Source organism: Agelaius tricolor, unplaced genomic scaffold (genome assembly GCF_023055355.1).
Source record: "Agelaius tricolor isolate 1412-34295 unplaced genomic scaffold, bAgeTri1.0.p SCAF_18, whole genome shotgun sequence".
Taxonomy (NCBI): Eukaryota; Metazoa; Chordata; class Aves; order Passeriformes; family Icteridae; genus Agelaius; species Agelaius tricolor.
This window is the reverse complement of record NW_027269278.1, coordinates 12,546,642-12,573,439: the sequence shown is the minus strand read 5'-3', so window position 1 is coordinate 12,573,439 and position 26,798 is coordinate 12,546,642. Positions and strand designations below refer to the sequence as shown.

The following is a 26,798-nucleotide window of genomic DNA, read 5'->3' as shown; positions in this document are numbered from 1 at the left end:
AGGAACTGGCCATGCCCTTTTATTGCCCTGGAGCAGGTGGGCACAGGGCAGTCCCACGGGGCTCCAGGGCCACCTCCCTGGCTCTGCTTTGGGGCAGCTCCCAGGGACCTGTCCCTTCAGGCCAGGGGCTCTCAGTGCTGTGCCAGATCCCATAGCCAAAGTAAATGAGGAAACCTGGGAAAGGGCAGAATAGGGTGTGTATGGACTGCTTTTCTTCCTTCCCCTCCCAGCCACCAAGTGCTGGCCCCCTCCTTTGGGCCACATATCAGAGGACACGGTGCTCCCACCGCTGCTGGACATCAAAGGTCAGCATCTCCTCCCTCCCCACCACTGCTCAGAGCAGCATTAGTGCCAGGGGCTCTCAAAGCACCAGCACTCCACCCAGAGGGGCGGGTGCCAGCTCCGGGGCCTCGGGAGTGGCCGTGCTCACCCGCAGCCATCCAGAGCAGGTACCGCAGCCAGGGGGCCGCGCTGAGCCGGGCCAGCAGCACGGCGTTGATGGAGATGCTGAGGAGAGGCAGGAAGGGCAGGCAGGGAACCTGCAGGGAGCACAAGGGTAAATTCCACGGCTAAATGCAGCTCTTTGCTGCTTTGGCTAGTCCCACGGGCAAGGGGAAGCCCAGCCTGGCTGTGAGGCTCAGAGATCCAAGCTGGGAGTGCAGTGCTGGAGAGGGATGCTTGTGGAGGGTGTTTTACTTATCAGGTCCTGCACTGAGGCAGAATTTGAGGTGAGAGGCAGCAAAGCACTCATAAAAGTAAGCCAAGGTGTTAAGGCCAGGTATCTTTTTACTAAAGAGCAGCCCTGGTTCCTCAGCTGGGAGATGCTCCTTCAGGTCATGGGGGAAAAGAACCCTCATGCCCCAGTGGAAAACCCCACGAGCGACATGCTGCCTCCAGCAGTGCCTTATTAATGTGGGTGCAGCAAAGATGTGCCTGAGCTGCAGCTCAGGGAACAGCCCCAAATGGCCCTTTCCCCACAGGGCTGCAGCACCTCCTGCTGTCTGTGCCCCAGGTCCTTCCTCCTGGGTACACCCCGAGGGCTGGGCTGGGTGCTCACCATGAAGGATGCCTTGTCCTGGCTCTGAGGCTGCCTCCAGATGAGAAGAGCTGCTGCCAGGATCCCCAGGAGAGGCAGGGCCAGAGCTGTGATGCACCAGGCACCCCCAGCCTGCAGGCAGGGCAGCCCAGCAGTGCTCACCCAGCCCAGGGCACAGGCCAGGGCAGCTGCAGAGGGACCACAGTGTCAGGGCAGCTTCCCTGGGCTGGCCCATCCCTCTGACAGGCTCCCAGGGGGGACAAATGACAACTGGGGGACACACTGGGGCAGCCAGCAGTGTGGCAGTGGGGTGAGGGCAGGAAGAAGCCAGGCAGCCCCTGCATCTGCTGCTGGGTGGTTTCCACCAGGCCAGCCCTTGCTAGAGCACGGATGTCCCCCTGGGGTCCCCAGGCCAGCTCCCTTAGAGCCCATCCATCGTTCCAGACACACCTGCAGCTGTCAGAGCCCAGACCACCAGAGCAGAGGAGTGAGGGGTGGGATGGGGGGGTGGCTGGACCAGGTGGTTCCACCATGGCTGCACAGCTGGGACCTTCCCCACGGGCGTGTCCCGAGGGCTGGGCTCAGGCCGGTACCTGAGGAGCAGACACTGGGTGTCAATGCACACCATCCTGCACCTGCCTTGTCCCAGGCATGGCCCACAGCAGAAGCTGGGCGAGCCCTGTCCCCTGTCCCCAGCAGTCTCACCTGAGCAGCAGCACACAGCCAGCCACCATGGAGTAGGCCAGCAGCGTGCCAATGGACATGGTGTCAACCAGGGCCTTCAGGTCGAAGAGAAGGGCCAGGAGAGCTGGGGGGAAGAGAAGCCCTTTCTTCAGCCTTTGAGCAGAGCTGGCAGTGCTGCTGTGCCCACCTCAGTTCATACTCTCCTGACACCCACTGCAACAGAACCTCGATGGACTGGTGATGCTTTGGTCACTAGCACAGTGTCCCATCACCTCCTGCCTGGCAGTGCAGAGAGGCTGGACTAGAGTCTGGGACACCATGGAGGCCAAATGGTCCTCACCCACCATGAGATCTGTCTCTGGGTGAAGAGACATGGCTCAAACAGCTGCAGTCAAGCTAGAGGGAAGGAGGACACCCACCAAGGCCTGCTCACAGCTAAGGGTAACCCAAGCACTCACCCACCTGCCACTGCCCCAGACACCAGAGTTGCCACCACTGGGCACTGACGGCGACTGACTTTGGCCAGAGGCTGGAAGAGGAGCCCATCTCGAGCCATTGCATACAGGATCCTTGGCATGGGGAACATGGAGCCCAGGAGGCTGCATGAGACAGGGGAGGAGATGGGGGAGAAGAGGGGAGGAATGCAGGAGGTGCCATCCTGCCTTTTTTGCCCCTCCAAGGGAGCTCCCTTTCATCTGTATGGTCCATAACCTTCTCAAGGCCATCTAACAACATCATCACCTTCCTCACCATCAGATGAGGGACAGGGAAGAGATGTCTGCAGTCACCTGTGCATGCCAGCCCACTCCTGTGGACATGGAGCCACCGGGTCACTTCCTTCAGTGGCATGCCAACAGGCTTGGCTGCTCTCCCTGATCAGGAAGGGCCAGGGTGGGAACATCCTTGTGTGGAAGGGATTTTAATCAAGCAGGGAAAGCAAGGAGGAATTCAGGAGGGAGGGGTTGGGGATATCTCCTGGATGTGTTCAGCTCCAGTACCTGCTCTGAACCACAGAAATGCCATCAGAGGATGCCCCTCACCTGGTGGTCAGGGCACACAGTGACCCCACAGCCACGGCATACTTTGCACTGCTCCAGCCAATGTACTCAAAAGCCACTGGCAGTGGGCTCGTGGTGTCCAGGAGGTAGTAGGGCATCATCAGGGTGAGGGCAGCAGACACCCCAAAGTAGGCCAGGAAGCAGATGAGGAGGGAGAGAATGATGCCCATGGGGATGGATCTCTGGGGGTCCCTCACTTCTTCCCCTGGGAAGAACAAGCTCAGCTGTAGGAACAGAGGCTCATTTAACATGCATGGCATGCTAAGAGCCCAGCACAAGCTGGAGAGAAGATCCCATATCCCCCCAAGAGAGAGCACAGAGACCTTCTAGCAAGGACCACTAGATGTTTTGAGCCCCAAGGATATTGGGATAGAGAATGTCTCTGCTGCAGGATTAGCCCAGACATTCCACAAGGACTCAGGAAGGGCAGGAGAGAGTGGCTGCAGCACAGAGCTGGGAATGTGTCTGATTCCCAGCCTCACACCAGTTGCCAGGACTGTGGGGACAGTCACTGCCACTGCCAGCCCAGCCTGCAGGGAGGGTCCCACCAGCAGCACCCCCACCCCACTTACCTGTGGTAGCAATGCAGTCAAATCCAACAAAGGCATAGAAACAGGTGGAGGCTCCAGCCAAGGTGCCAGTGAAACCATAGGGCATGAACCCTCCCACCCCAAAGGCACTGGTCATGTTGTCAGCCATGGACTGGTTCCTGGGGAGGAGGAAGAAGAGTCAGGCAGTGCAGGGGGGTCAGTGCAATGGGGACCCAGGATGGGGTCAAGCTGAACATCCAACCTGCTCAACCCTCAGCATCAACCCTGCAGGGCTTAGGATTTTGTCTCTTTGGCACATTGAAACAGAGAAACAGAGAAAGTGGTGTCTCCTGGCATAAAGCACTGGGGGTTTGACTGCCCACCCCCCTCTGAAGGCAGCACAGGCAGAGTGAAGCCCCTCATACCCAGCCTCGTGGGTAGCTGCCTGTGGCAGGTCGTCCTCCCTGAGCTTCCAGTTGCTAATGTGGCCTTTGATGAAGCCACTCACTGTGACAAAGAGCAGGACGAGCACGTTGAGAGCTGTGAAGGCTTTGTTAACCATGGTGGACTCCTTCACTCCAAAGGAAAGAAGCGCTGGAGAATAAAAAATCAAAACTGGATGAGGTCCCTGGATGATACCAGGGTAAATGTTCCTGGGGAGGGTGGAAAAGGGGGGCAGTGGTAAATTCAGGACAACTTACAGATTTCCCCAGATTCCCTCTCTATTCCCCATTCTTTGCTCAGGAAAATGGCAAAGCCTCAGAGGGGTCAGCCCCATCCTGAAGAGCCCACGGTGAGGTGAGGAGCTCATCCTACCTGATGGAGGGTGGCACAGGGGGAGGCATCCTACCTGCCAGCAGGACCACCAGGCCAGCAGCAAAGGCATCTGGGTGCTCTGCCAGCCCCACAGAGCTCATGGCTGCGTGAGCACCCAAAAACCTCCCCATCTTCTTGCCGAGGAGCTGGTCAAAGGTAGCGCTCCAGGCCCGGGCAACGCTGGCAGTGCCTGGGGAGAGGGGATGGCTGCGTTCAAAGGACACCCAGGAAAGCCACCAGCACATGGTGGGAGGGATCAAGAGGGCCTTATACCGATGACATAGGACAGCAGCAGGTTCCAGCCAGCCAGGAAGGCGCAGAGCTCACCCACTGTCACGTAGCTGTACAGGTAGGCAGAGCCAGCCAGGGGCACTCGAGCCCCAAACTCGGCGTAGCACAGCCCTGCCAGGGCAGACACCGCAGCCGCAATCAGGAAGGAGAGCACGATGCTCGGGCCAGAGCTGGTCTTGGCCACCTCCCCTGCCAGGACGTAGACGCCAGCCCCCAGCGTGCTGCCCACGCCCAGGGCAGCCAGGTCCAGCGGGGAGAGGCAGCGGCGCAGGCTGGAGCCCCCCGGGCCGGCGGGGACTCGCTTCCTGCGGGAACAGAGCTGGGGAACAGCGCGGAGGTGGCTCCAGCACGGCACCTGCAGGACAGGAAAGCAGCAGCCGTGAGGACACTGTGCCCCCACTGTTTTGCTGCCCCCACTGTTTTGCTGCCCCACTGTTTGCTGCCCCACTGTTTGCTGCCCCACTGTTTGCTGCCCCACTGCTGCCCCACTGTTTTGCAGAGATAATCAAAACTCCACAGCTTTTGTGAAAGCTGGAAAGCCGGTATGTTTATTACAGCGCTGGACACATGTGGGAATCGTTCCTTTAAAATGACATGCGTACTTCTGGGAACTTCAGGTCTCTTTTTATCCCCCCTCTCAAATCCATATGCCTACAATTTCACAATAGGTTCATACAGATTCATTTGTACAAATTTCGCGTGACATTTGCCGCTAGTTCTTCTTTATTAGAAAGAATTCCTAGGTCAGGTTCACCTGCTCTCACAGGAGTCTCTGTCTCTATCACCTTCTGTCTCCCCCCCTTTATGTCTTTCACTGAAGCAGTTTCTCTGAGCCCAGGCTTTTGCAGTCAGGCTACACAGCAAGCTACATACTTAAAGATGTACATTCCACCTAAATCAAAATGCATTTCTACCCTGGAAAACTCCTACTCTGCCTCACCCACTGACCACCCTAATGTGACACAAACCCAGCCTCAGTGATGGGCTTGCAGCTCCCACCATCCACAGTGCTCCTGGACTTGCTGGGTGCTGCCTGCTCTCTGTCCCTGCCACTAAAACAGCCCATTTTGGAGCAAGATGGGGGCTCAAGCAGCTGTGCTGCTCTCTCATCCCCAGTGACAAATGGAGCTATGCATGGCTGGGGTTTGTTTGGCTCTGTCCAGTTTGTGAGAGGGGACAAGGACACATGCTTCACCCCTCTGCCAGCTCAGAAATTCCTGTTGCTCCAGCAGCCTCCTCAGCAGGGACACACAGTCAGGATTACCCCAGCTTTGACACTGAAACTATTTGAAAAACAGAACCCATGCCAGTCGAGGAAGGATGGGAGATGCTCTGGTCCTAGAAATTGCCTTGAAGTACACCAGGAAGGACCCACGTGCTCAGCTGGAGATGCTCCCCCAGCACCTGTAACTGTGGGTCAATGGCACAGCTCAGGGGGAGACTGGATCCCCTGGGCCATCAGCCTGTGCAGTAATGCTTTGGCTTGCTGGGGGCACCAGTGGGGATGTCAGCCTGGCAGAAACCCCAAATTGTGTGACATCTGTGCTCAGGGGAAGGTATGCTTGGTATGGCATGCCTGGGATTTGTGTGCCTTCCCCCACCCTGCACATCCTTTCCCAGGAGCTCCAGGTCTGGACAACCTGCCTTCACATCCCATGGTGCTGCCAGGACCTCCAGGCTATCTCACAGCAAAGCAAAAGCTGTGCCACACACTCCAAATGCCATCATCTGCTACTTCCATGGCTGGACACCCTGTGCAGTGGCACATCCCCGTGGCACAGGGGACATGTGATCCCTGCTGTGGCGTGGAACTGGAGGGGACAGGGACAGCCCTGCCCGCACCCAGACCCGCAGGATGAGGCGTTCCTGGTGTCACAGGGAGCTCCAATCCCCAGGACAAAGGCTGTGCCCTGGGGGTGAGGAGGAGCCGCCCCCCAGCATCTCCCCCCCTCTGCACACCGCGATTTTCCCTTCTCCTGCAAACAAAAGACTCACCCCAGCCATCCTTAGCTCCAGCGGCGAGCTGCTGAGGACAGGGAGCACCAGGCATGGCCCCCTGGCGCTGTCCCCTTAAATCCCTTTTGGGAGCACCCTGGCCCTCCCCCTGCTGACCACCGCTCCGGGCTGCACAATGGGAAATCTATGCAGAAATATTTTTCCCACAACGCCTTCCAAATCATACACACAGCCTGCAATGCTAATAGGCTCAGAGGCATTATTGAGGGGGTTTAAGTCACTTTTCCAAGGTCCCTGGGCAGGTGGAAAGGGGAACTCTTTCCCTCTGTCCCTGCTCCTTGCACCAGGACCCACATCTCAGTCTATGGAGCTGCTTTTGGAGGAAATTCAGGCAGAGAGGAGCAGTAGCAAGGCTGGGTTGGGGTTTAGGGATGCACATTTCAGTCTGTGGAGCTGTTTTGGAGGAAATTCAGGCAGAGAGGAGCAGTAGCAAGGCTGGGTTGGGGTTTAGGGGTGCATGCACCTACAGCTATGACTGACCCCAGCTGCCCCTGGGGAACACAGAGGGAGGTGAAATGGGCTGCAGCAGCAAGGCAGAGGAGCACAGACCCAGCTCCATGGGATGTTTGCAGCAGCATGTCCAGCTGAAACTCCCCGAAGCAAAATCCTGAGGCTGCTTGCACTTCCCTGGTATCTGGGCATTCTTGGGGTGCAGCTCACAGGGGCTGAGCAGAGGAGTGCAAGCAGGGGCAGGGGTAAGTCCAGGGCTGGGCCTAAATGAGGGCACAGGGGTGTGTGGATGGGGGTCCCAGGTGAGGCTCCCTGGGGCCAAAAAGGCACATGAGTGTCCTTGGGCACCAGCACGGCTGCTCCTGGCAAGGAGAGGCCATGGAAGAAGTGATGGGGTGACCTGGTTGGTCATCAGCATCCTAGGAGAAGAGGACCAAGTCTGGGCTCTGAGTAGGTGCTTTGGTGTGAAGAGCTACCTTTGATTTTATTGTAGATAGCACTCAGGCTGGGTCTGCTTACAGTATTTTGAGACAAAAAACTCTCAGGCTGTGGCTCAGCCCATCCTCTGGCTTTCAGCTTGCAAGGAGCAGAGGAAGGGAGCAGGAGCCATGGAGGAGGAAAGCAAGGAAGGATCCAGAGCATCAAAAGCATAGATGTGCACTCTAACCACAAGGCTGCCTTGGCCTGGCTCTATGGGGCAGCCCCATATCCAGAGACCCTGTGAGCTGCTGGGCCCTGTGAGCACCTCTGGGGCAGCAGGGCTCAGCACAGCAGGGAGAGCAGGGCTGCTGTCCCACACTGCAGCACAGCCTGAACAAAGGCGTGCTTGTCACCCACGCCATCTCACATGAGCGAGGTCTCCAGATAGCAGCGCCAGCCAGGGGAACATTGCTCTGAGGGAAAAACAGGGCAGGAAGGAGCAGCCAGTGCTGGGAGGCCGTGAGGGTCTCCCCCTGCCAGGCTCCTCCAGGGGAGCACAGCCCTGGGGCTGCATGCCAGCCATCCTGGGGCTGTGCTGCTCTGGACAGGCAGGGCTGAGCAGCTCAGCTGCCTTGCAGCCCCAGAGAGATGCTCAGGCCAGTGGGTACCACCAGGGCTGGGGTGCCTGAAAGGTTACACACCAGCAGCCTTCAGCATCCCCAGGAGTCCCTTGGGGTTCTCTGCTCTGGCTGGTGTCAGACAGCACTGCGGTGGCTCCTGGGAAGCCCCGCCAGCTCCTCCAGCCCTGCCACGGCCTCTGCGCTGGCTGGGTGGTGGCAAAGGAGGTTAAACGTGGGTGAGGCGGGGAAGGAAACGGCCTCAGGGCAGTGCAGGCAACGGTACAGCCTGCCAGGAGCATCCTGGAGAGACTCAGCCTGCATCTCATCCGTGTCTGCAGCACGGGAAGAGAAGACTGGGGGCAAAACCAGGTCATCATTCCAGCCCAGGTCCTGCCCCGTGGGTGCTCATTGCAGAGCCTTGGTCAGCACCTCCCTCCTTAAGCAGATCCTGAGGGACCAAGGTCAGGCTGTTCTTCCCTCCTCAGACTCCTGCAGAGGGTCAGGGATGGACATTTCCCAGCCATGAGCAGGGAAGGGGTGATCTGGGGTGATCTGGGGTGATTTGGTGCGGGAGGAGGCGGCTGGCTGGCGGCAGGACCGGGAGGCACTGGGGTACCCTGCGCCTGGCAGGAAACCACAGCTGGGGGGACAGGAGGGGCGACATTTCCGCCCTGAAATGCAATCACCGGCATTGCCTGGCGGTGTGCGTGTGGCACTGAGCCACCGCTGCTGGCACAGCGCCCCGCACACACCAGTGGGGCTCCTGTGCCAGGAGACCCTTCCCCACAGCAGGGTGATTTTGTGGGTGACCCCGGGCCCCGCCGCACCGCGGGTGATTTTGCGGTGACATTGGGTGCCGCGGGCTGAGCCCTGGCACGGCACCGGGGGTGGGATGTGGCCGTGGCAGGCGGGGACAGGGGGCGGTGACGTTGTGGCCGTGAGGAAACAGCTGCTGGCCAAGGACGAGCGCTCGGCCCCGCGCACAGCCCGAGCGCGGCCGCGGCTCCTGCGAGCGCACCCAGCGAGAGCTCCGCGCTGCCGGTCAGTGCCCGCCCGGGCCGGGGCACCGCGGGCTGCGGGCTCGGGGTGCGGGGCGGGGTGCCCAAAGGGGCCGGGCACTTTTGTCCGCAATGGCCTGGGGGGAGGAAAGTCGTGGAAAGCCTTGGCTGGGCTGGGCGGTGAGCTGCGCAAGCGGAGGCTCCATCCAAGGGGTGGCTGTAGGGGGAATCCCTGGCGTTTTTCCTTTTTATGAAAAATCTTTCCTTCTTGGCGAGCCCGCCGGGGGCTGCGCTGCCGGTGCTGCTTTTTGAGGTGGGTGCTGGCGGGCCCCGCTGGGTGTGTCCCGGCCGGGATGCGCCTTAGTCCGGGCTTTGGTGCTGCGGCGGCTGCGGAACCGCCCATCCCTCCTTCCCTCCTTCCAGCCGGCATCCAGGCTGGGGATCCCCCCTGCTTTGGTACCCACCAAGCTGTGCACAGGTAAACGCTGCCCACAGCAGCCCAGAGGCTCGGAACTCCTCAAGGCCTGGGAGGTTTTTTGGCAGTGGGGTGGGGCAGGGCATTTTGGGGAAGCCCTGTCAGGAGCAGGGTCCGGTGTTTTTAACCCGGGGAAGCTCGCTTTGCTTCAGGACAGCGGGTGGTGGGGCGCTGGGTGTTGTGGCCTCGGGGAGCCCCCCAAGCCAGTGGAGCTCTTGGGGTGCAGCCCTGAGCTCACAGCTCTGGCGGGGCTTTGGAGAGCCTGGACGGGTGCGCTGCTGGCAAAACAGAGGCTTCCACAAAGGCTGAGTGCATCACTTAGGATTTCTCAGGGGATCCCCATAACCCACATGTCTCGGTTGTTGGGTGGGGGGCAGGTGTACCCCCATGCTGCCCGATGGACGGGATGTGTTTGTGCGGGAATTTTCCCGGGGCTGCTCTCCCGGGATCCGCGGAGGTGCCAGCAGCAGCGGGGACAGGGACGGGGCGCTACAAGGACAGGTCGGGGACTGGGTGTGGTCGGCGATTCCCCAGCGCTGCCGAGGTGAGCTGGGTGTTCTCAGCCCCGCTGCCTCATGCATGCAGTGAGGGAGCAGGGCTGTGCCATGCTGGGATCTCCCCACGCCCAGGAGGGTTCACAGGCCCCAGAGGGGCATTACCAGGCTGCTTGTGCCGGGGTGGGAGCCCTTGGCACCCACCCAGCCCCCGGCCGCAGTGCGGCCCCACTGCCTGTGGCACCTGTGGGGCTGTCCCCGGCCCGCAGCCACGGGAAGGGGCGAGGCTCACACCCTCCCCAGCTGCAGGGGGAAGGAGGGGTGAAAGCAGCTCTGCGTTCCTGCAAAACTCTCTGCCCTCAACCACGGTGCTTGTGGGTGCTTTTAGAAGCTCCCCGTGCCCAAGCAGGGGCACCCAGCTGCACGGATGGTTGCGGGGCTGGGTCTCCCCTTGCCTGGGAGCCCCTGCAGGGATGTGCAGCCAAGGCAGGGGAGTTCATGTGATTTCTCCTGCCCGCTCCGTGGCATGAAACCCAACTCCTCTGGGGTCAGAAATCCCCCGGGGTGGCCCTGCTCCGCTCTGAATTTTTCTGCAACGTGTCTCAGAGGGAGGGTGAAGGAGCCAGGCGGGGCCGTGCCTCAGCTGACGCTCAGCGGTTCATTCATGGCCAGACTCCATTTTCCAGCTGTTTTTCTCCCTCTACCAGCTGCTTTTGGAGCAAATGGCGCTGCTGGGGGACTTTCTCTGGGAGGGTGGGGAGAGCCCACACCGCAGTGGGTTGCAGTTATAAATGGTGCTGGTGTTAAAAAACAACCTGCAAGTTACCCTGGAAACCGACTGTGTTTCCTGGTCTCCAAGGATGTGTGGGACTGGTGTTGGCCTTGATGGCTGCACAGAAACTCAGATAACAGCTCTGGGGATATTGTGGGGGCTGCCCAGCACCACGAGACAAGGAAAAGTCCCCAGCAGCTGCTGAGGCTGGGATGGTGCCAGGGCTTGGGCCTGCAGGGGAGCAGAAGGGACATTGAGGGGTGCAGTGAGAAGGCCCAGCCCTGCAGAGGATGCTCTGCCTGTTTCCACGTATTCAGTACATTTTTCTCTTCTGGTTTCTCTTGGTACTGACAGGAAACTGTGCAGGCTCTGCTCTGCCCCTGGCCTGTGGGGCTCCCTCAGTGCCAGATTCCAAAGGCTCAGTAAGCACAGGGCGGCTGTCAAAGCCTGCAAAGCCCCTTCCCCTGATCCATCCTGCAGCACCTGGCAGTGCTCTCCCATGGACACCACCCCCAGGAGGGAGCAAACCCTCCCTTGATTCACAGAGCCTGCAGAGAGGGGCCTTGGCTCACACTGACCTCTCTGTTCCCTTCCGCAGCTCCTCCTTGCCCTCACTCCAGTGATTTCCAGCTTTGAACCATGGCCCCCCAAGGAAAGGTAAGGGTGACCTCCACAGGGCAGGGCTGGGCCCAGGGCAGCCCCCAGGGCTGGGGCAGTGTCTCCAGCAGCAGCAGCAAGGATGTGGTGACGTGCATGGACACCGTGCTGCCCAGAGCCTGTTTACATTCCTGCCTCTCCAGCCAGTGCTGTCTGGATGTGATGCAGATGGGGGAAGTGCTGGGCTGGGGAGCAGGGACAGCAAGGAGCAAAAATCCTTTTGGGACTACAGTGGGATGGGGAAGAGAAGAGGAGCCGTGGGAAGGGGAGGAGAAGAGATGTTACACTGGGGATTTGGGCATTTGATGGAGAAAACTCCTGCCTGAGCATGCTGCAAGGCATGCAGTTCTTTTGGGGCCTTCCCCCTCTCCCAGCCTGGATTACTTCCCACTCCAGACTGGGGCTGGTGCAGTGTGGCAGCTGGGTGAGCAGGTGCTCCCCTGCAGCCAGGAAAACATCTCCGTGTGGGTGGAAACCCTGCCTCGATGGGCAGGCGTGGCTGGCTCGGTGCAGGCTGCCTGCTGCCAGGGGAGGAGTCCCAGCCCAGAGCGTCCCTTCTGCTCTGCTGGGGCCAGGCTCTGCTTCCCATTCCCTGGAGAAATCCAGCAATCATTTCCTCCAACCTTACTACCCAAAGCTTCCTGCCCAGCTAAGGCAGTGGTTGCTCTGGGTGGGGAAACTGAGGCACAGTGCAGCATTTTCCTGCAATAGTCCAGGACCCCAAGCAGCCATGGGGTGGAAGAGAGCAAAGCCATGCTGGGAATTTCGCTTCCACCCTCCTGGCCCCAGTGTGGCTTATTTTTAGCTGGGAGGTCCCGGACAGGCCAGGATGACTCAGAGGCTGGAGGAGGGGAGGCAGGAGGCCCCTGGCAGCTGAAGCAGCATGGAAAGTGGGAAGGGGGTATGAAGAGTATGTGGTGAGCAGGATGCTGTTTCCATCCCAGCTGATGTTCCCACACTTGCCTGGGGCTCATTCCCACGGAGAATGCAGGGAGTGTGGGGTGATGCAGAGCACTGAACTCCTGCCTCAGTTTCCCTTGCCCCAGCAAGGCAGGCAGCTCATGCTTCAATGGTTCAGCAGGCAGGAACACAGCCCTGCTCTTCCTCTCCATTTAACCAAAGCCAACATCTCGACTTCCCAATACCCTCCAGCCACCCTTGTCCACTCCTGCTGCCTCCAGGCACCTCCTTTGCCTTGCAATTTATTTCCACCCCTGTAAGGCATGTGTGTGGGAGCAGCTTGTGCCAAGCCAGGAGGGTCTGGGAGCTGCTGGGAAGTGGGGCTAAATCCAGCTCTCCTGATGAATCACCTGCAATACGATCTGTCCTGTGCCTGCCTGGTTCCCTGGAAGGGCAGCATCTCCTCTTGGTCCCTGCCACAGGGGACACCAGTGCCAGCAGCTCCTCCCAAGAGGGCCTGTGGGATGTGCCCAGCTTCTCTCTGGAAAACAGGAGGAGAGAGGCTGGTTTGTTTCTGAAGGTGCTGGGGGATGTGCAGCAGAGCTGCTGTGACATTGGGATGGGAGCCAGGAGAGTGGCGGGTGTGGAGCTGCCCTGAGTCCATCTCCTTGGGCTCATTCCTGGAGGCACTTCCTGGGTCAGGGACATTGATGCTCATCTTCTTTGAGGATATGCTGGCTTTTGATGTCCATGCTGGCAGCAGGCCTGGGCCTTTGTGCAGCTCCTGAGATGTTAAGGAAGCCGTGCAGCAGATCCAGAGCAGATGAGCCCAGGGAGGTGCACATACCCAGCTGGCACGAGCAGAGCCAGGGGAGGACACTCAGTTTCCCAGAGTGCTGACACAGCTGACAGCCCCAGCTCAGCTCCCAGCCCTCCTGTTTGTCAGCATGGCTGCTAAAGAAATGCTGCTGCTCAGTTCTTCCGCTCTGTGCCTCTGGTGGGGATGTATCCCAGTTCCTTATGTGGGGCCAGGATGGTTTCACCTCTGCTTCCACCCAGGGTGGTGCTGGTCTCATTCAGAGTCCAGGCTCCTATGGGGGTGAATTCCCCTGAACAAAGCTGACCTGGGAAGGGGGATTTTGGTCCCTCTTTTTTCCTGAGGTCTCTGGAGGTGTCATTCCTGGGCAGTCTGAAGTGGCAGAAGAGCAGATAGAAGTGGATCATGTCAACCCCCAGGATTCCTCAGGCTCTCAGGAAAGTCTTTCCCAATACCCAAGGTCTCTGCTCCAGCCCCTTGGATCAGCCTGGGCCCCATGGCAGTGCATGCTGGAGCAGGACACGCTGTTGGCAGCTCTGGTGCTTCTCAGTGTTTGCCATTTAGCAGCCCATTTGTGCCTGTAATTTTGTCTCATCCTCAGCATCCAAAGTGGTTCCTTGCTTGCAACAGGCAGTGGAAAATTAATTCCTGTGTAGGGAGAGTAAACAGGAAAGGAAACAACTGCAGAGGAAAACAGCTGGTTATGTCTGAGCTCGAGCTTTGCCTTGGGCAACCTGAGCCATAAAGGATCTGACCTCAGTCCTGCTCAGCTTCAATTTCTCCTTCCCCCATCCCACTGGGGCTGCTCCTTCCTCTTGTACCTTCTCCCTCCTTTCCCATAGGTCTACAGGGGCTCAGTGAAGGACTTCCAGGGATTTGATGCCAACCAGGATGCAGAGGCCTTGTACAATGCCATGAAGGGATTTGGTATGGATGCTCCTCCAGACTGTCCCAGGGCTGTCCCTGGTGTCCCTTTTTCCTGGGTGTCCCCTATTCCCTGGTTGACCCTTGCATGGCTGGGTGTCCTGCATCCCTTCCCCTCTCAGCTGACTGACTCTCCTGGTTTCCTCTCCTCCCTGGAGCCAGCTTGGCTCTGCTTGTTCTCCCAGCCCCTGCTCCAGAGCAGCTCTGGGCACAGCAGGCTGGCTGTGGTGACTCCTGGCTCTCCCCACAGGCAGTGACAAGGAGGCCATCCTCGACCTCATCACATCCAGGAGCAACAAGCAGCGGGTGGAGATCTGCCAGGCCTACAAGTCCCTCTATGGGAAGGTAAAGCCAGGAACACCCCCTGGCCTGTGGCCCCACTGCAAACACAAGTGGCTGTGGCTGCCACCACCCAGCCCATGCAGGGACCCACCACTCCCTGGACCCACTCAGAGATGCTGTGGAGCAAAGGCTCCCCCAGCCCCTTTCTCCCCCTCCACCAGGACCTGATTGCAGACCTGAAGTACGAGCTGACGGGGAAGTTTGAGCGGCTGATCGTGAGCCTGATGCGGCCCCCAGCTTATGGAGATGCCAAAGAGATCAAAGATGCCATCTCGGTAAGGAAGGGGTGGGCACCCTCCCAGGGGTGGGCACGCTGCCCAGGGCCCCTCTGAGGGCGCCCCAGCCAGCCCCAGGGCTCATGGGGCTGTGTCTCTGCCTGCAGGGCATTGGCACAGATGAGAAGTGCCTCATTGAGATCCTCGCCTCCCGCACCAACCAGGAGATCCATGACCTGGTGGCTGCCTACAAAGATGGTGAGGGCTGAGAAAGGGCAGGGGCTGCCCTGTGTCCCCTTGGGCCACAAAAAGGGCAGAGGTGAAGGGATCCAGGTCTCCAGGTCTGATCTCTTCCCTTCCTTTTCCACCAGCCTATGGGAGAGACCTGGAAGCTGACGTTGTTGGAGACACATCAGGCCACTTCAAGAAGATGCTCGTTGTCCTGCTTCAGGTATGTCCATCTGTCCAGCATCTGTAGGTGGTGGGTGCCTGTGCCTGCAGGGCTGAGCCCATCTCCCTCCCACAGGGTGCCAGGGAAGAGGACGATGTGGTGAGCGAGGACTTGGTGGAGCAGGATGCCAAGGTGAGCCTTGGTGGGTCACTCTGATAGGTGGTATCTGGGCAGGGATGGGGCTGGTGGCACTGGGACGTCTGGATTTAGGCTGCAAAAGGTGGGTGAGTGCCAAGGGAGCACCCTGAGTCAGGCTGTGCCACTTGCCCCATGCCCCCAGGACCTGCTGGAAGCTGGCGAGCTGAAATGGGGCACAGACGAGGCCCAGTTCATCTACATCCTTGGCCGGAGGAGCAGGCAACATCTCCGCCTGGGTGAGCATCACCTGCGAGCTCAGGGTGGGCCTGAAGGTGCCTTGGCAGCTTCTCCAGGCATCTCCTTGCTCTCATCCCACAGTCTTTGATGAATATCTGAAGATTGCTGGGAAGCCCATTGAGAGGAGCATCCGGGGGGAGCTCTCTGGTGACTTTGAGAAGCTGATGTTGGCCGTGGGTAAGCCAGCCCCACACGGGGATCCTGCAAAAACACACCACTGCCCTTCCTGGGCTGGCAGGGCTCAGCACCAGGGCAGCAGGGTCAGGGCTGTGGCTGTGCCTGCTATCTGGGAGCTCAGGGAGGCTCCTTCAGGATGGGTGGGGATGCTGGATGTGGTTCCCATGGGGTGTGGGTGCTCAGAGGTTGGGGGCACTGGTGGAAGCTGGGTGCTGGCATCCCTCACCACACCTCAATTTCCCTGCAGTGAAATGCATCAGGAGCAAAGCAGAGTATTTTGCTGAAAGGCTCTACAAGGCCATGAAGGTGAGTGTATTTCCCCTTATCTACAGGGTCACCCCAGCACTGTAGGGTCTCCTTTCCACGGGGTGCTGCTGGAGAAGAGGGTGACACAGGTCCATGAGGGTGACCAGGGGTCTCTGCCCTTCCTTCCAAAGGAGTTATTCCTTCAGAGCCAGGGCTGGGTAGAAATCAGATAGAGGGTCCAACATGTGATGGGCTGAGCAGAGTTTCTTGGCCATCCCAGGCCTGATGTGGGGTTGGTCCGTTGCAGGGTCTGGGCACGAGGGACAACACTCTGATCCGCATCATGGTGTCACGCAGCGAGATCGACATGCTGGACATCCGGGAGGTGTTCAGGACCAAGTATGACAAATCTCTCTACAACATGATAAAGGCAAGTGCTGGGGGTCCCTGCTCACCCTCCAACAGCTGCTGGTGCTGCCTCCCTCATGATGCCAGCGCCCCTGGGAGGGCTGTGCTGGGTTCAGGGAGACCCCTCTCCATGAGCCCATCCCATGGCACTACCTTGTTTTTACCTACTGCATGGTCCTCTGTCTCCATCTGCTTTTCCAGGAGGACACGTCTGGGGAGTATAAGAAGGCTCTGCTGAAACTGTGTGGAGGGGATGATGAGTAAGACCACCTGTCACCCCCCTTTGTCCCTCTTTGTTCCCTTGGTGCTGGGTACAACATCTGGGTCAGAGCCTGGTGGAGCACCTGGACCAGCAGCACCCACAGTGACTGTGGCTTGCTACAGGGGGCCCTGTGGCCCCTCTGCATGGCCAGCCACAATGTCATGGTCCCTTCTTGGCACATGGGAGCCCTGCGGGGCAGGGCCAAAGCCCTGGAGGGAGGATGCTCTGGTGGGGGAGGTTGGGATTCACCACACATTTCCTCCCATTCCCACCCATCCAGCCCCACAGCAAGCACCTGGTTCCTGCCCCTGTGCCCAGTGGATACAAAACACCCCTCATGGAGGAGCAAGACAGGGTGAGGGGGGGCTGCTGGCAGGTGCAGGGCCCCATGGCTCACTGTCCCCTGTCCTTGCCCTCCGTTGCAGTGCTGCAGGTGAGTTCTTCCCCGAGGCGGCGCAGGTGGCCTATCGGATGTGGGAGCTTAGTGCGGTCAAAGTAGAGGTCAGCACTCCCACCCCCCTGCACCCCTCTGTGCTGCCTGCCAGCTTGGGACCCCTGGCTGCTCCTCTCTGCCCTGGGGCACAGCCAGCCCCACTCCTCTGCTCTGACTCTCGCTCCCCGGCTTCTCTCGATGCCATTCTCTGGTGCTGGGGTACGAGGCTGGCAGGATGTAACCATGGCAGGGCTGGCTGCCCCCCGTGGGCTCCACTAACCCCCTCCTCTCTCTGAGGCCTTCCTCCCTTGGGGCAGTGGGTCCTGCATGTCTCTGCAATGCATCACATGCAGCCCTGGCTCCAGTGCCCACCAAAGAACTCCTGCCCCCTGGGGCAGCCCAGAGCTGGCCAGGGCATGGCTGCAGTATGGGGAGTGGCAACATGCATGCAGCTGAAACTCCCACAAAAGGGTGCTTTGGGATGTGCAGAAAATACACCCTGAGCCCTACACAAACACTGTGAGGATGGAGATGTGTTTGGAGCATAAGGACACAGGAGCATAGAACTGTAGGGCAGGAGTGGGCGCCCTTTTAGCAACTCCTCTTCTGTCTCTCAGTGACATGGCCAGCCCAGGCTGAGATGTTCCAGGCTAGGGCAGGCAGGTGTAACACTGGGCAGGACACTGAGGCTCCAGGGATTGTCTGTTGCTGTCCTCTTCCTGCTCTCTGCTGGTCTGGCTATGGTTTTCCCCTTAATGGAAGGAGTGACAGTGGTGGGGAGATCCTCACTGATCCCCAGGTGCTTGCACTAACACAGAACCTGCTTTGGCCTCAGCTTGCTGGGTGGCACCTTCCCTCCTCTTCATCTCTCCTTTTCTCCATCTCTCCATCCCTTCATCCCTTCCTCCCTCCCTCTCATCTTGAGGGTGATCATGACCCCCTCTCTGCATCCACAGCTGCGAGGAACCGTGCAGCCTGCAGGAGACTTCAACGATGATGGGGATGCACAGGTGCTGAGGAAGGCCATGAAGGGCCTGGGTAAGTGGGGACTGTGACTGGGCCCTTCCTGCTGCTCCTCAGCAGCTCCTGGGGCACAGAATCCACCCTGGCCCATGCAGGGCTGCATGGAAGGCCCAGGGGGAATAGAGACTGTGGGAGTTCTCCCTTCCATACCGAGTTTGTGGGGGTGGTGATGTGCCCATGATCAGGGGTGACACAGGGTGGCTCTGCTGTCAGTGACACAGTGTCCTCTGCTGTCCTTGCAGGCACGGACGAAGGAGCCATCATAGAGGTGCTGACCAAGAGGAGCAACGCCCAGAGGCAACAAATCATAAAGGCTTACAAGGCTCATTATGGCAGGGTACTGCAGCCTCCATCCCACCCTGCTTCCTCCTGCCCACATCCTGCCCCCTCCCACATGGAGATCAGCCCCTCACTGGAAGGAATCCTGCCCAGGGAGCACTGGGCAGCTGGGGCACACCCACATGCCCTGGCATCACTCCCCCAAGGGAAACAGTTGTCACAGCAGCCTCCCACTCTGGGTGCCCCACCAGCCCAAGCAAGGGTGTCCCTTCCCCTTGGCTTGCCCCATCCTCAGCTCTGCACTGAGGACTTCAGAGCCAGAATCTCCCCAGAGCCACCCAAATATGTGACTTTAAACTTCCCCAAGGGTTTTCACAGATGTCTCCAATCCCTAAGCTCTCCTCTCCTTTTTTTCTCTCGTGTTGCCTCAACTGGTCCATCCCTGCGGAAGCAGCTGGGGACTGACCCCTCAAATGCTTTTGCAGGACCTGATGGCAGACCTGAAGTCTGAGCTGTCTGGCAGCTTGGCCAAGCTGATCCTCGGGCTGATGCTGACACCGGCACAGTACGATGCCAAGCAGCTGAGGAAGGCCGTGGAGGTAATTGTCACACTGCTGGTGGCCCAGGGCTGCCAATGCCCACAGCTTCACATGGCCCAGGGTCTCTCTCCTATGGAGATGCAAATATCAGCATGAGGACAAAGACCTGGTTTGCACTCAAGACTTGCATGCCTCAGCCAGCTGGTAGGGGCCAGGGTAGGGGCAAACCAGTGACATGCACTGCTATCCACCAGTCACACCGGCTGGGACCCCACTAGCAGTGTACTTGGACACTTCCATGTTGATTCCTACCAGCCCAGTTGTTGGATGTAGACTTTTGCCACATGGTTGGCCTGAACCCCTCCTTGCCTGGCACTGCAGGGCAGTGCCATCCTGTCCCCATCTGGTGTTGGTACCTGCAGCACCCACCATGGCTCTCTCTTCCAGGGGGCTGGCACAGATGAGAGCGTCCTCATTGAAATCATGGCCACGCGGAACAACCAGGAGATCAGGGCTATCAACGAGGCCTATCAGGAAGGTAGGGCACAGGAGGGACAGGGGGAGCACCCAGGTTCTGGGCACAGAGCACCCTGTGCAAGGCCCTTCCAGAGCCCAGGCAAAGTTTTGTCTCTGGGTTGGGTGCATGGCTTGGTGCTGTGAAGGTCTGTTAGTGCCTCCAGCAGAGTGCTGCTCCTCGCCTCTCTCCATCTCATGGTGCCATGTCCCAGCTCTGCCATCAGTGTCTCCTTCCCTGAGAGCTCTTTCACAAGGATCCTATTTCCTCCAGAGTACCTGTGGCTGTGGCTATGCTCAGGGCATTAGAGCTGCTGGGGTGATCCCCTCTTCCCTGGGTTTGAATTCAACATCTGCTTAGCCATGCTTCCCATGGGGATCACAGGGACAACAGGCACTGGTGGGTGGGAATCTGAGCTGTAGGGCTCAGCCATCCCTTCTCCACAGCCTACCACAAGAGCCTGGAAGATGACCTGAGCTCTGACACATCAGGGCATTTCAAGAGGATTCTCGTCTCCCTGGCTCTGGTAAGAGCAGCTCTCACTGGGAATTCTCCTCTCCCTGCCACAGGCAGTGCTGGGGGTCTGGAAGGGCAGTGGCTGGAGAAGACACAGCATCCCTGCCTGGCTGGGCAGTGCTGCTGGACTCTGTCTGCCACCCCCTCACGTGGGGCTCTCCCAGGAGATGTCCCCTCTCCATCTCCATGATTTTTTTATCCAACCACAGGGCAACCGTGACGAAGGACCAGAGAACCTCACCCAGGCACACGAAGATGCCAAGGTAAGACCCATACTGGCAGTGCTCTCATGGGCTTTGCATTAAAAAAAAAGGAGAGGATGTTGCATGCCCTGGTCTGGAATTTACAGTCTCAGGGAAGCAAATGCTGCTGGGCCAGGGTCTCTGTAAACTGCAGGGGGAGATGCCAGGTGAAATGGCACCCTTGGAAGTAAAGCTCCCATGCCTGATTCCTGAAGCTCTGCTGCTCCAGGCTTGGGGAGGGCAGCCCCAAGGAGTTCCCCACCTGTAGGCTGCAGAGCTGCCACTCTGGTGTTCAGTAACACACACTGATGCTGAAATTTGAGCTTCAAACACAGCTTCGGGCTGGTCTGCAGGAGCCACCCCCCTCTGTGTGTTGTGCAGGGGGCAGCCCTGACACTGGGGTGTTCCACACCTCTCCTGGTGTGGTGAGACACAGCTGGAGGGGGAGGCTGAGCAGCCAGAAGCAGTGCAGGGGGATGTGGGGGCCATTCCCTGGCTGAGCTGCTGGTCCCAGGAGACCTGTGACCCACAGGCTCTGTCCCCTGACCCCCAGGGCTGCATCTTTTCTATAAGGGGCTGGGAAGATCTGTGCAGGGTCCAGCCCAAGATCTTGCTTGGCTCTATTGTGCCAGCACTGGATATTCCAATGCACGGGAGAGCAGCACAGTACAGCTTTCCCAGCAGGGCTGCCACCAGCAGAGGGAGTGGATGCTGTGCTGCCTGTGTGCCTGTCCGTGAACTGCCTGCACCCTGCCACGTTCTCTGCCTGTCCCTCTGCCCATGCACTGCCTGCACCCTGCCACCCTCTCTGCCTATCCCTCTGCCCATGCACTGTCTGCACCCTGCCACGTTGTCTGTACCTCTGTCCATGCACTGTCTGCACCCTGCCACCCTCTCTGTCTGTCCCTCTGTCCATGCACTGTCTGCACCCTGCCACCCTCTCTGCCTGTCCCTCTGTCCATGCACTGTCTGCACCCTGCCACCCTCTGTGCCTGTACTTCTGCTCCTGCCTTTTTGGGACTATCTAAAACCAGAGGCCAGACAAAATTAAGGGAATAAAAAGCAGTTATATTCATTGAAGGCCCTTCAGGTATATTTAGGGCACACGTAGCCTCCCAGGGGCTACACCCAAAATAGATGACAGGCCACAGGTTTTCATACTTTTATAAGTTTGCTCCATTTGCATATTAGGGGGTTAATATTCCAATTACAGCTTCAGGTAATAAAGTAATTTACCCCAAGTTTGCTCCCCCCAGCTCCCTTTTGTTTACATTTCTTGGGGCCTGAGACAATAAGGTGTCCTTGACTCCCAGGCCTAGAGAGGAATTGTTTTGTCTTACTAAAATGGGAAAGCAGTAGCTAATGGAGTTTAACTCTACATGGAGTTTAGAGTTATACACTAAGGCATTGCAAGATTACAAATATATGAAAAATATAAAAGCTAAAATCCTAAAGCATTGCTGCCATTCACTGCCTGCACCCCCACTGCCTGTTCTGCTGCTCACCTCACCCTGCTGCACAGGGAGAGCCAGGGATGACATGCACAGGGACAAGCCAGCCAGGTGGCACCTGACCTGGCACCACGCCGTGTTTTGTAAGCAAAGCTGCCCTTCCCCTCATCCCACTGGCAGAGGTGGGCTGGTGGGAGCCAGCCTAAAGCCAGGCAAGGATGCTCCAAGAGGAGCAAGCTCCAGCGCTGGGGGGATTCACTTTCTTCGGCCCAAGACCACCCTCCCAAGGTCCTGGTGTAGAGTCCAAACTGGGGGAGGACACAGGTCCTGCTCATGGGGAAGCAGGGGACCTGGGGACAGGTAGTTTGAAGGGATTTTGCTAGACTTCCCTTGCTTTGTCAGGGAGTTACAAAGGTTGAGCAGCACCTTCTGACCCTGTTGTCTTCCTGTCTCTCTCTCTCCACCAGGTTGTTGCTGAGACCCTGGTGAGTGCCTGCCTTTTTGTTCCTCACCCTTCTGCACGTTTGAAGGGATGCTGCAGTCCTGGGGTGCAGGGCTGGGGCTGGGAATTGCAGCCTCACAAGCCAGGCCTTTCTGACCCCATGGGCTGTGCTCACTGGCTTGGGACTCTTGCATAAGGATAGGGGACAAGGGGACAGATGGGACCTGCAATGAGGGCACTTCCTTGCAGTGTGGGGCAAGAGAGGGAGAAAGGCACCTGCCCTGCCCCTGGGGACCAAGCCTGCCTGCTGCCTGCATGTTCCAGGCAGTGTGGGACCCAGGGCTGGCTTCCCTGGCTCCCCAAAAGTGGGCACTGGGGAAGGGGTGACTTTCTCCTGCAATAGCCTAATGGATGAGATGAGCACAGCCTCCCACTGATGCCCACAGAGGAATGGCAGCCATTTCATTCGTGGGCAGCACTGCTGTGGCCCAGAGTGGCTCCTGTATCTGGCAGCCCTGAATTTCCTCTTCAGTTGGTGTTGGTCACCCCTTAAACATCCTCCAAAAAGGACAAAAAAAGTCTTAACCATGAGCATTGCAGAGCTTTTCCCATAAAAACAGGAAAACATCTTTTCTTAGAGATAATCTGTGAGTGTGCAGCTTCACATCCATGCAGAGGAAATGCCTTTTTTAGGGGGAAAAAATCCCCAGCTATTTTCCTGCTCATAATCTCTTTACAAAGGGGTTTCCAGTCAGGACTGGCTGTCCCACGAAGAGCTTTTTGACACCTGTGTTCCTCTCTGCTATATCTCCCTCTTCACTCTTTGTTCTCTCCAGAAACTTGCTGATGTGTCCAGCAATGACTCCAGTGACTCCCTGGAGACCCGATTCCTCAGCATCCTCTGCACCCGCAGCTACCCCCACCTCCGCAGAGGTAGGATCACACTTCTCCATCAGCTGCAACACCAGCACCTGGATTTGGGCTGGGTGGGAGATGGGGAGATGGGGGTCCCCTCAAGGCTGAGGTTGAGCCCTGTCTCCCCAGCTGTGGTGGGCACGAGGCAGTGGGAAGGGATGGTATGGCCTGGCATTTGAGGTGGCTTGTTGAAGTCCCCCAAGCCTGCTCTGGTCCCACCTGGTCCAGAAGTCTCCAGAGCTGAGGCTCCAGTCTCCGGGGTGCCCAGGGCTGGGGTGGAGCAGCTCAGCTGTGACCCTTTCCTCTCCCCCATGCCCAGTGTTCCAGGAGTTTGTCAAGATGACCAACCACGACGTGGAGCATGCCATCAAGAAGCGGATGTCGGGAGATGTGCGGGACGCCTTCGTGGCCATCGGTCAGTGCTCCCCCAGCACAGGGCTCCCCAGGGCAGGCAGCCCCTCCAGCTGTCACTGCCAAGGCAGGGGGGCACCAGATTCCTGCTGGGAATCCCCATGTTGGGGCATGGGGTTGGGGCACTTATGGGGTCCCTAGAGAGGGCCAGGCCTGCACCCTTGTACCAAGGAGGGCTTGTGGCTGAGATAGTGCTGCCACAGCTCCTTGCTGTGCTGTGTCCCCTGGGTGCCATGAACCCTCTTTCTGTCCCCTCTGTGTGCTGCAGTCCGGAGTGTGAAGAACAAGCCAGCTTTCTTTGCTGACAAGCTCTACAAGTCCATGAAGGTGAGGACAGACCCTCCTGGGGCTGGGCTGTGGGCGAGGGCTGGGCTGGGCTCCTTTGGGACTGTGCTTTAACCCCATGGAAGGGATGGAGTTTGTCCTCTGTCTGTCCCTAGGGGAGTAGGGAGGGCTGAGCTCAAACCAACATTTGGGGCTATCAGGAGATGTGTCAGGCTGATGTCTTGCTGGCAGCAAGTCCAGCATATGTCCAAGGAGAGATCACAGAACAGTTAGGGTTGGAAGGGACCTTTAAAGGTTTCATCTAGTCCATTTCCCTGCAATAAGCAGGGACATCTTCAAGACTATTTAAGGCGCCATCCAACCTGGCTGTGAATGTTTACATAGAGGGGAACTCCACCAGCTTTATGGGCAACTTGTGCCAGTTTCACCACCCTCACTGTAAAAATTTTCTTCCTGTAACTAGTCTGAATCTTCTCTTTTAACTTAAAACCATTACCCCTTTTCCTATCACTACATTCCCTGCTAAAAAGTTTGTCCCCATCTTTGTCCCAATCTTTCTAAAGCCCCTTTTAAAGGTCTCTCCAGAGAATTCTCATCTTCAGGCTGAACAACCCCAGTTCCCTCAGCCTTTCCTCACAGGAGAGGTGTTCCAGACTCATTTTGTGGCCTTTCTGTGGGCCACAGCTTGGACTGTGCTGGAGATGCCAGGGGCATCTGTGAGCCCCAGTTCCTGCAGGGCTTTTTGTTCAAGCTCTCCCTTGCAGGGTGCAGGCACAGATGAGAGGACCCTGACCCGGATCATGATTTCTCGGAGCGAGATTGACCTGTTCAACATCCGGGGCGAGTTCATAGACCTGTTTGACAAATCACTGCACCACATGATTGAGGTGAGGGGACAGGGACATCCCTTCCTGGCACATCATCTTGTCTGGCCCTGAGGGCACCTGAGCCATGAGTGGCACAAGGGCTGAGCATCACCTGGGCAGGGGGAAGCTGCCCCCAGCAGCCCCAGAGTTGGCTGGTCTGGCTGTAGAGAGGATGTGCTGGCATCTTCCACTGCTGCAGGAATGCCTGGAGGGTGTCCAGGACATGGGGCTGTGCCCAGCACTTGGAACCAGGCTTGCCCAGGGCTGGTTCTCTGACACAGCTCTCCCTCTTGCAGAAGGACACCTCTGGCGACTACCGCAAGGCTCTGCTGGCCCTGTGTGGCGGGGAGGACTAGGTGGCACCTGGGGCCCTTTGTGTCTGAGCCAGCACACAGCCACTGCCTTGATGTCACCGCAGCTTCGGGGGCTTCAGGGGACACTCAGTCCCCTCCAGAGAACAACTCACTTTGCGCTGGAAAGCAGCACCACATTGCAAGCGGGGGAGTCTCGGGGAGGGGAGCAGAGGGGTCTGGGCAGGGAGATTGTCTTGAAGCAAAATAATTCATACCCGAACATGCCACTAAACCAAAGAATTTACCCAGATGGAAAAGACAATTTTAAATCTGATAAATAAAACCTCACTGTTGCTGACCCTGGGGCGAGAGCAGTTGACTTACTGGGGCAGGTTTGGGTGGGACTGGGAAGCCTTGGTGTCTCCTTGCTCCCGTAGGCAAACTCGGGTAAGAGCCCAGCCCCAGCTCCGGGGAGGGCCCTGAAGACACCACAAAACCTCTCTGAGCAACGCTTCTGCTGAGACAGGGGCTGAAAATGCATGTGGGGCTGGCAGCAGTGCAGGGACTTCACCAAGGGCTTCACTTCATGCCTCTGAAAATCCCCGGCAGGGTTGCTGCCGTTGTGTGGATGATGCTTTCATAAACCAGAGATACAAATCAGACTTGATGGCATCCACCCGTCCTCACACGCGGTTTCCTGTGCTTTCAAGCTGCTGAAGAAGCAGTTGAAAGGCACATGCCACACAGGCTACACCCCCAAACAGTTTGTTTGCACTTCCCCCAACACTTGGGAGAAAAGAACTGGAATTTCCAAAAGCGGGAAATTCCAGCACTTTCAATTGTTTCCAAGTCAGAACAAAAAGTTGTGAATACACTAGTCTTCCTCAGAACAGCTGGGTGAGGAAAGCTTCACCTTCAAAATATCAAAGCAGTGTTAGGAATAATAACACAATATTATTACAACACTTCAAAACCAGCTGAGGTCAAGAAGCAGCAACATGTAGAGACAAACCAGGGAAGCTGAAACAACTGGGCTGGGTAATATCCCACTAAAAATTCCCTTGATGCCTTCCTGTAAAACATCCCCTTGTAACAAAATAACCTTTCTTGATGGAAAACAGTCTGGTTGAAGCTTTTTCACCCTCTCCATACTCCCCATAGATTTGGGTTCAGCCCCTGTGTGTAAGTAGGATTGGGCATCCCTGTCCAGACAGCACCTTGGGGGCTCAACATACCCCACACCTGCAGCAGCCTACAGATCACCTGCTTGGCCAGGAACCTGCTGCAAAGACTGAGCAGCTGCAGAAGTTGTTTTGAAGGGAGGATGCAACCCCAACCTTCATCTGCCCGTCTCTTCCTGCGGCTCCGCACTGCAGCTCCGAGCTTTGCAGCAGAGCCTTCTGGAGATGAGGGTGGCACAGAGACTGCAGGGAGCAGAGCTGGGCACCTCCCTGCAGCTGGGAACAGGGCCCAGCAGTGAGGAAAGCCCAAGGAAGTTGTGAGGCTTGGGAGACAGCCCATCTGGGAGAGCCAGATTTGGGGCAGCAGAGCCCTGTTCCTCCAGAGCAGGGGGAGCCCTGCTCGGTGTTAGCACAGGGCCATGACACGTGAGCCACCATCTGCTTCATTCTTGTTGCCAAAACACACTCGAGGGGTTTGTACAGGGAGGATGTTCCCAAGGGTAAACACTCCTGGGAAATACACTATTTATCAGTGAATTTTCTGGCTGTACCACGATTTCTGTACACCAATGGCCAGGGCCATTCACCACCCACAGTCTGGATGTCTCAGACTGGCACAGGACCACAAATCAGCCCCTCAGGGCCAGTCCCCAGCCCAGCTCAGGGTGATGCCACCAACCAGGAGGACTGGCTGACCAGAGCACACTGTTCCCAAGGCCAGGAATTTCCCTGGTGCCTGCTGCAGGCTGCTCCTACAATGTAGACAAGGGAGCAGAGTCACACAATGTTTGGGCACAGGAAGGGAGAGTGAGGTGGGGTTTTCTCCTTGAACAACTCCCTCTTCTGGAAAAGTCCTGCAGCCAAAAATCCTTTGTCTTGCCCCAGTGCCATAGTAATCCATCTCCTGCAGCACCTGCTGTTTCAGCTGGAGCAGAAAACAGCTGGTGGTATTTTAATTGCTGCAAATACTCGGC

The 26,798-nt window shown here is 57.9% G+C and overlaps 2 protein-coding genes across 5 annotated transcripts; one reads left to right on the top strand and one right to left on the bottom strand.

Moving 5' to 3' along the window:
• Window positions 1-19: 19 nt before the first annotated feature.
• On the bottom strand, window positions 20-8,585 carry LOC139597965 (cationic amino acid transporter 2-like). Its single transcript, XM_071443791.1, has 12 exons — window positions 8,538-8,585; window positions 4,398-4,770; window positions 4,159-4,314; window positions 3,734-3,902; window positions 3,351-3,487; window positions 2,761-2,983; window positions 2,183-2,319; window positions 1,742-1,844; window positions 1,487-1,629; window positions 1,058-1,224; window positions 431-539; window positions 20-174 (listed from the first exon to the last, which is right to left on the bottom strand). The coding sequence occupies exons 1-12, from the start codon at window positions 8,583-8,585 to the stop codon at window positions 20-22; spliced, it is 1,920 nt and encodes a 639-aa protein (XP_071299892.1).
• Window positions 8,586-8,809: 224 nt separating this feature from the next.
• ANXA6 (annexin A6) lies at window positions 8,810-25,001 on the top strand. Of its 4 annotated transcripts, none has more exons than XM_071443389.1 (26): window positions 8,810-8,962; window positions 11,259-11,317; window positions 13,877-13,961; window positions 14,209-14,303; window positions 14,462-14,575; window positions 14,683-14,773; window positions 14,887-14,966; window positions 15,042-15,098; window positions 15,247-15,340; window positions 15,423-15,518; window positions 15,766-15,824; window positions 16,072-16,194; window positions 16,374-16,432; window positions 16,860-16,935; window positions 17,824-17,905; window positions 18,133-18,227; window positions 18,655-18,768; window positions 19,156-19,246; window positions 19,669-19,748; window positions 19,948-20,001; window positions 21,899-21,916; window positions 22,710-22,806; window positions 23,108-23,203; window positions 23,468-23,526; window positions 24,249-24,371; window positions 24,647-25,001. In XM_071443389.1, the coding sequence occupies exons 2-26, from the start codon at window positions 11,300-11,302 to the stop codon at window positions 24,704-24,706; spliced, it is 2,016 nt and encodes a 671-aa protein (XP_071299490.1). In that variant the 5' UTR covers window positions 8,810-8,962; window positions 11,259-11,299; the 3' UTR covers window positions 24,707-25,001. The 4 variants fall into 4 exon arrangements, with proteins under 4 accessions (XP_071299490.1, XP_071299493.1, XP_071299492.1 ...); XM_071443391.1 differs by lacking the exon at window positions 8,810-8,962 and adding an exon at window positions 9,092-9,232; XM_071443390.1 differs by lacking the exon at window positions 8,810-8,962 and adding an exon at window positions 9,265-9,397.
• The last annotated feature ends 1,797 nt before the right edge of the window (window positions 25,002-26,798 follow it).

Excerpts from the sequence above, each read along its gene's own strand:
- LOC139597965 (XM_071443791.1), bottom strand. The coding sequence starts at position 8,585 with ATGTCGCCCCTCCTGTCCCCCCAGCTGTGGTTTCCTGCCAGGCGCAGG. Across the intron at positions 4,315-4,397 it reads GCTGCTGTCCTATGTCATCG|GCACTGCCAGCGTTGCCCGG; the intron begins GTATAAGGCCCT and ends CCCTCTCCCCAG. Across the intron at positions 1,845-2,182 it reads GGTGTCTGGGGCAGTGGCAG|CTCTCCTGGCCCTTCTCTTC; the intron begins GTGGGTGAGTGC and ends TCTTCCCCCCAG.
- ANXA6 (XM_071443389.1), top strand. Across the intron at positions 14,576-14,682 it reads AGATCAAAGATGCCATCTCG|GGCATTGGCACAGATGAGAA; the intron begins GTAAGGAAGGGG and ends CTCTGCCTGCAG. Across the intron at positions 16,433-16,859 it reads CTGTGTGGAGGGGATGATGA|TGCTGCAGGTGAGTTCTTCC; the intron begins GTAAGACCACCT and ends CCTCCGTTGCAG.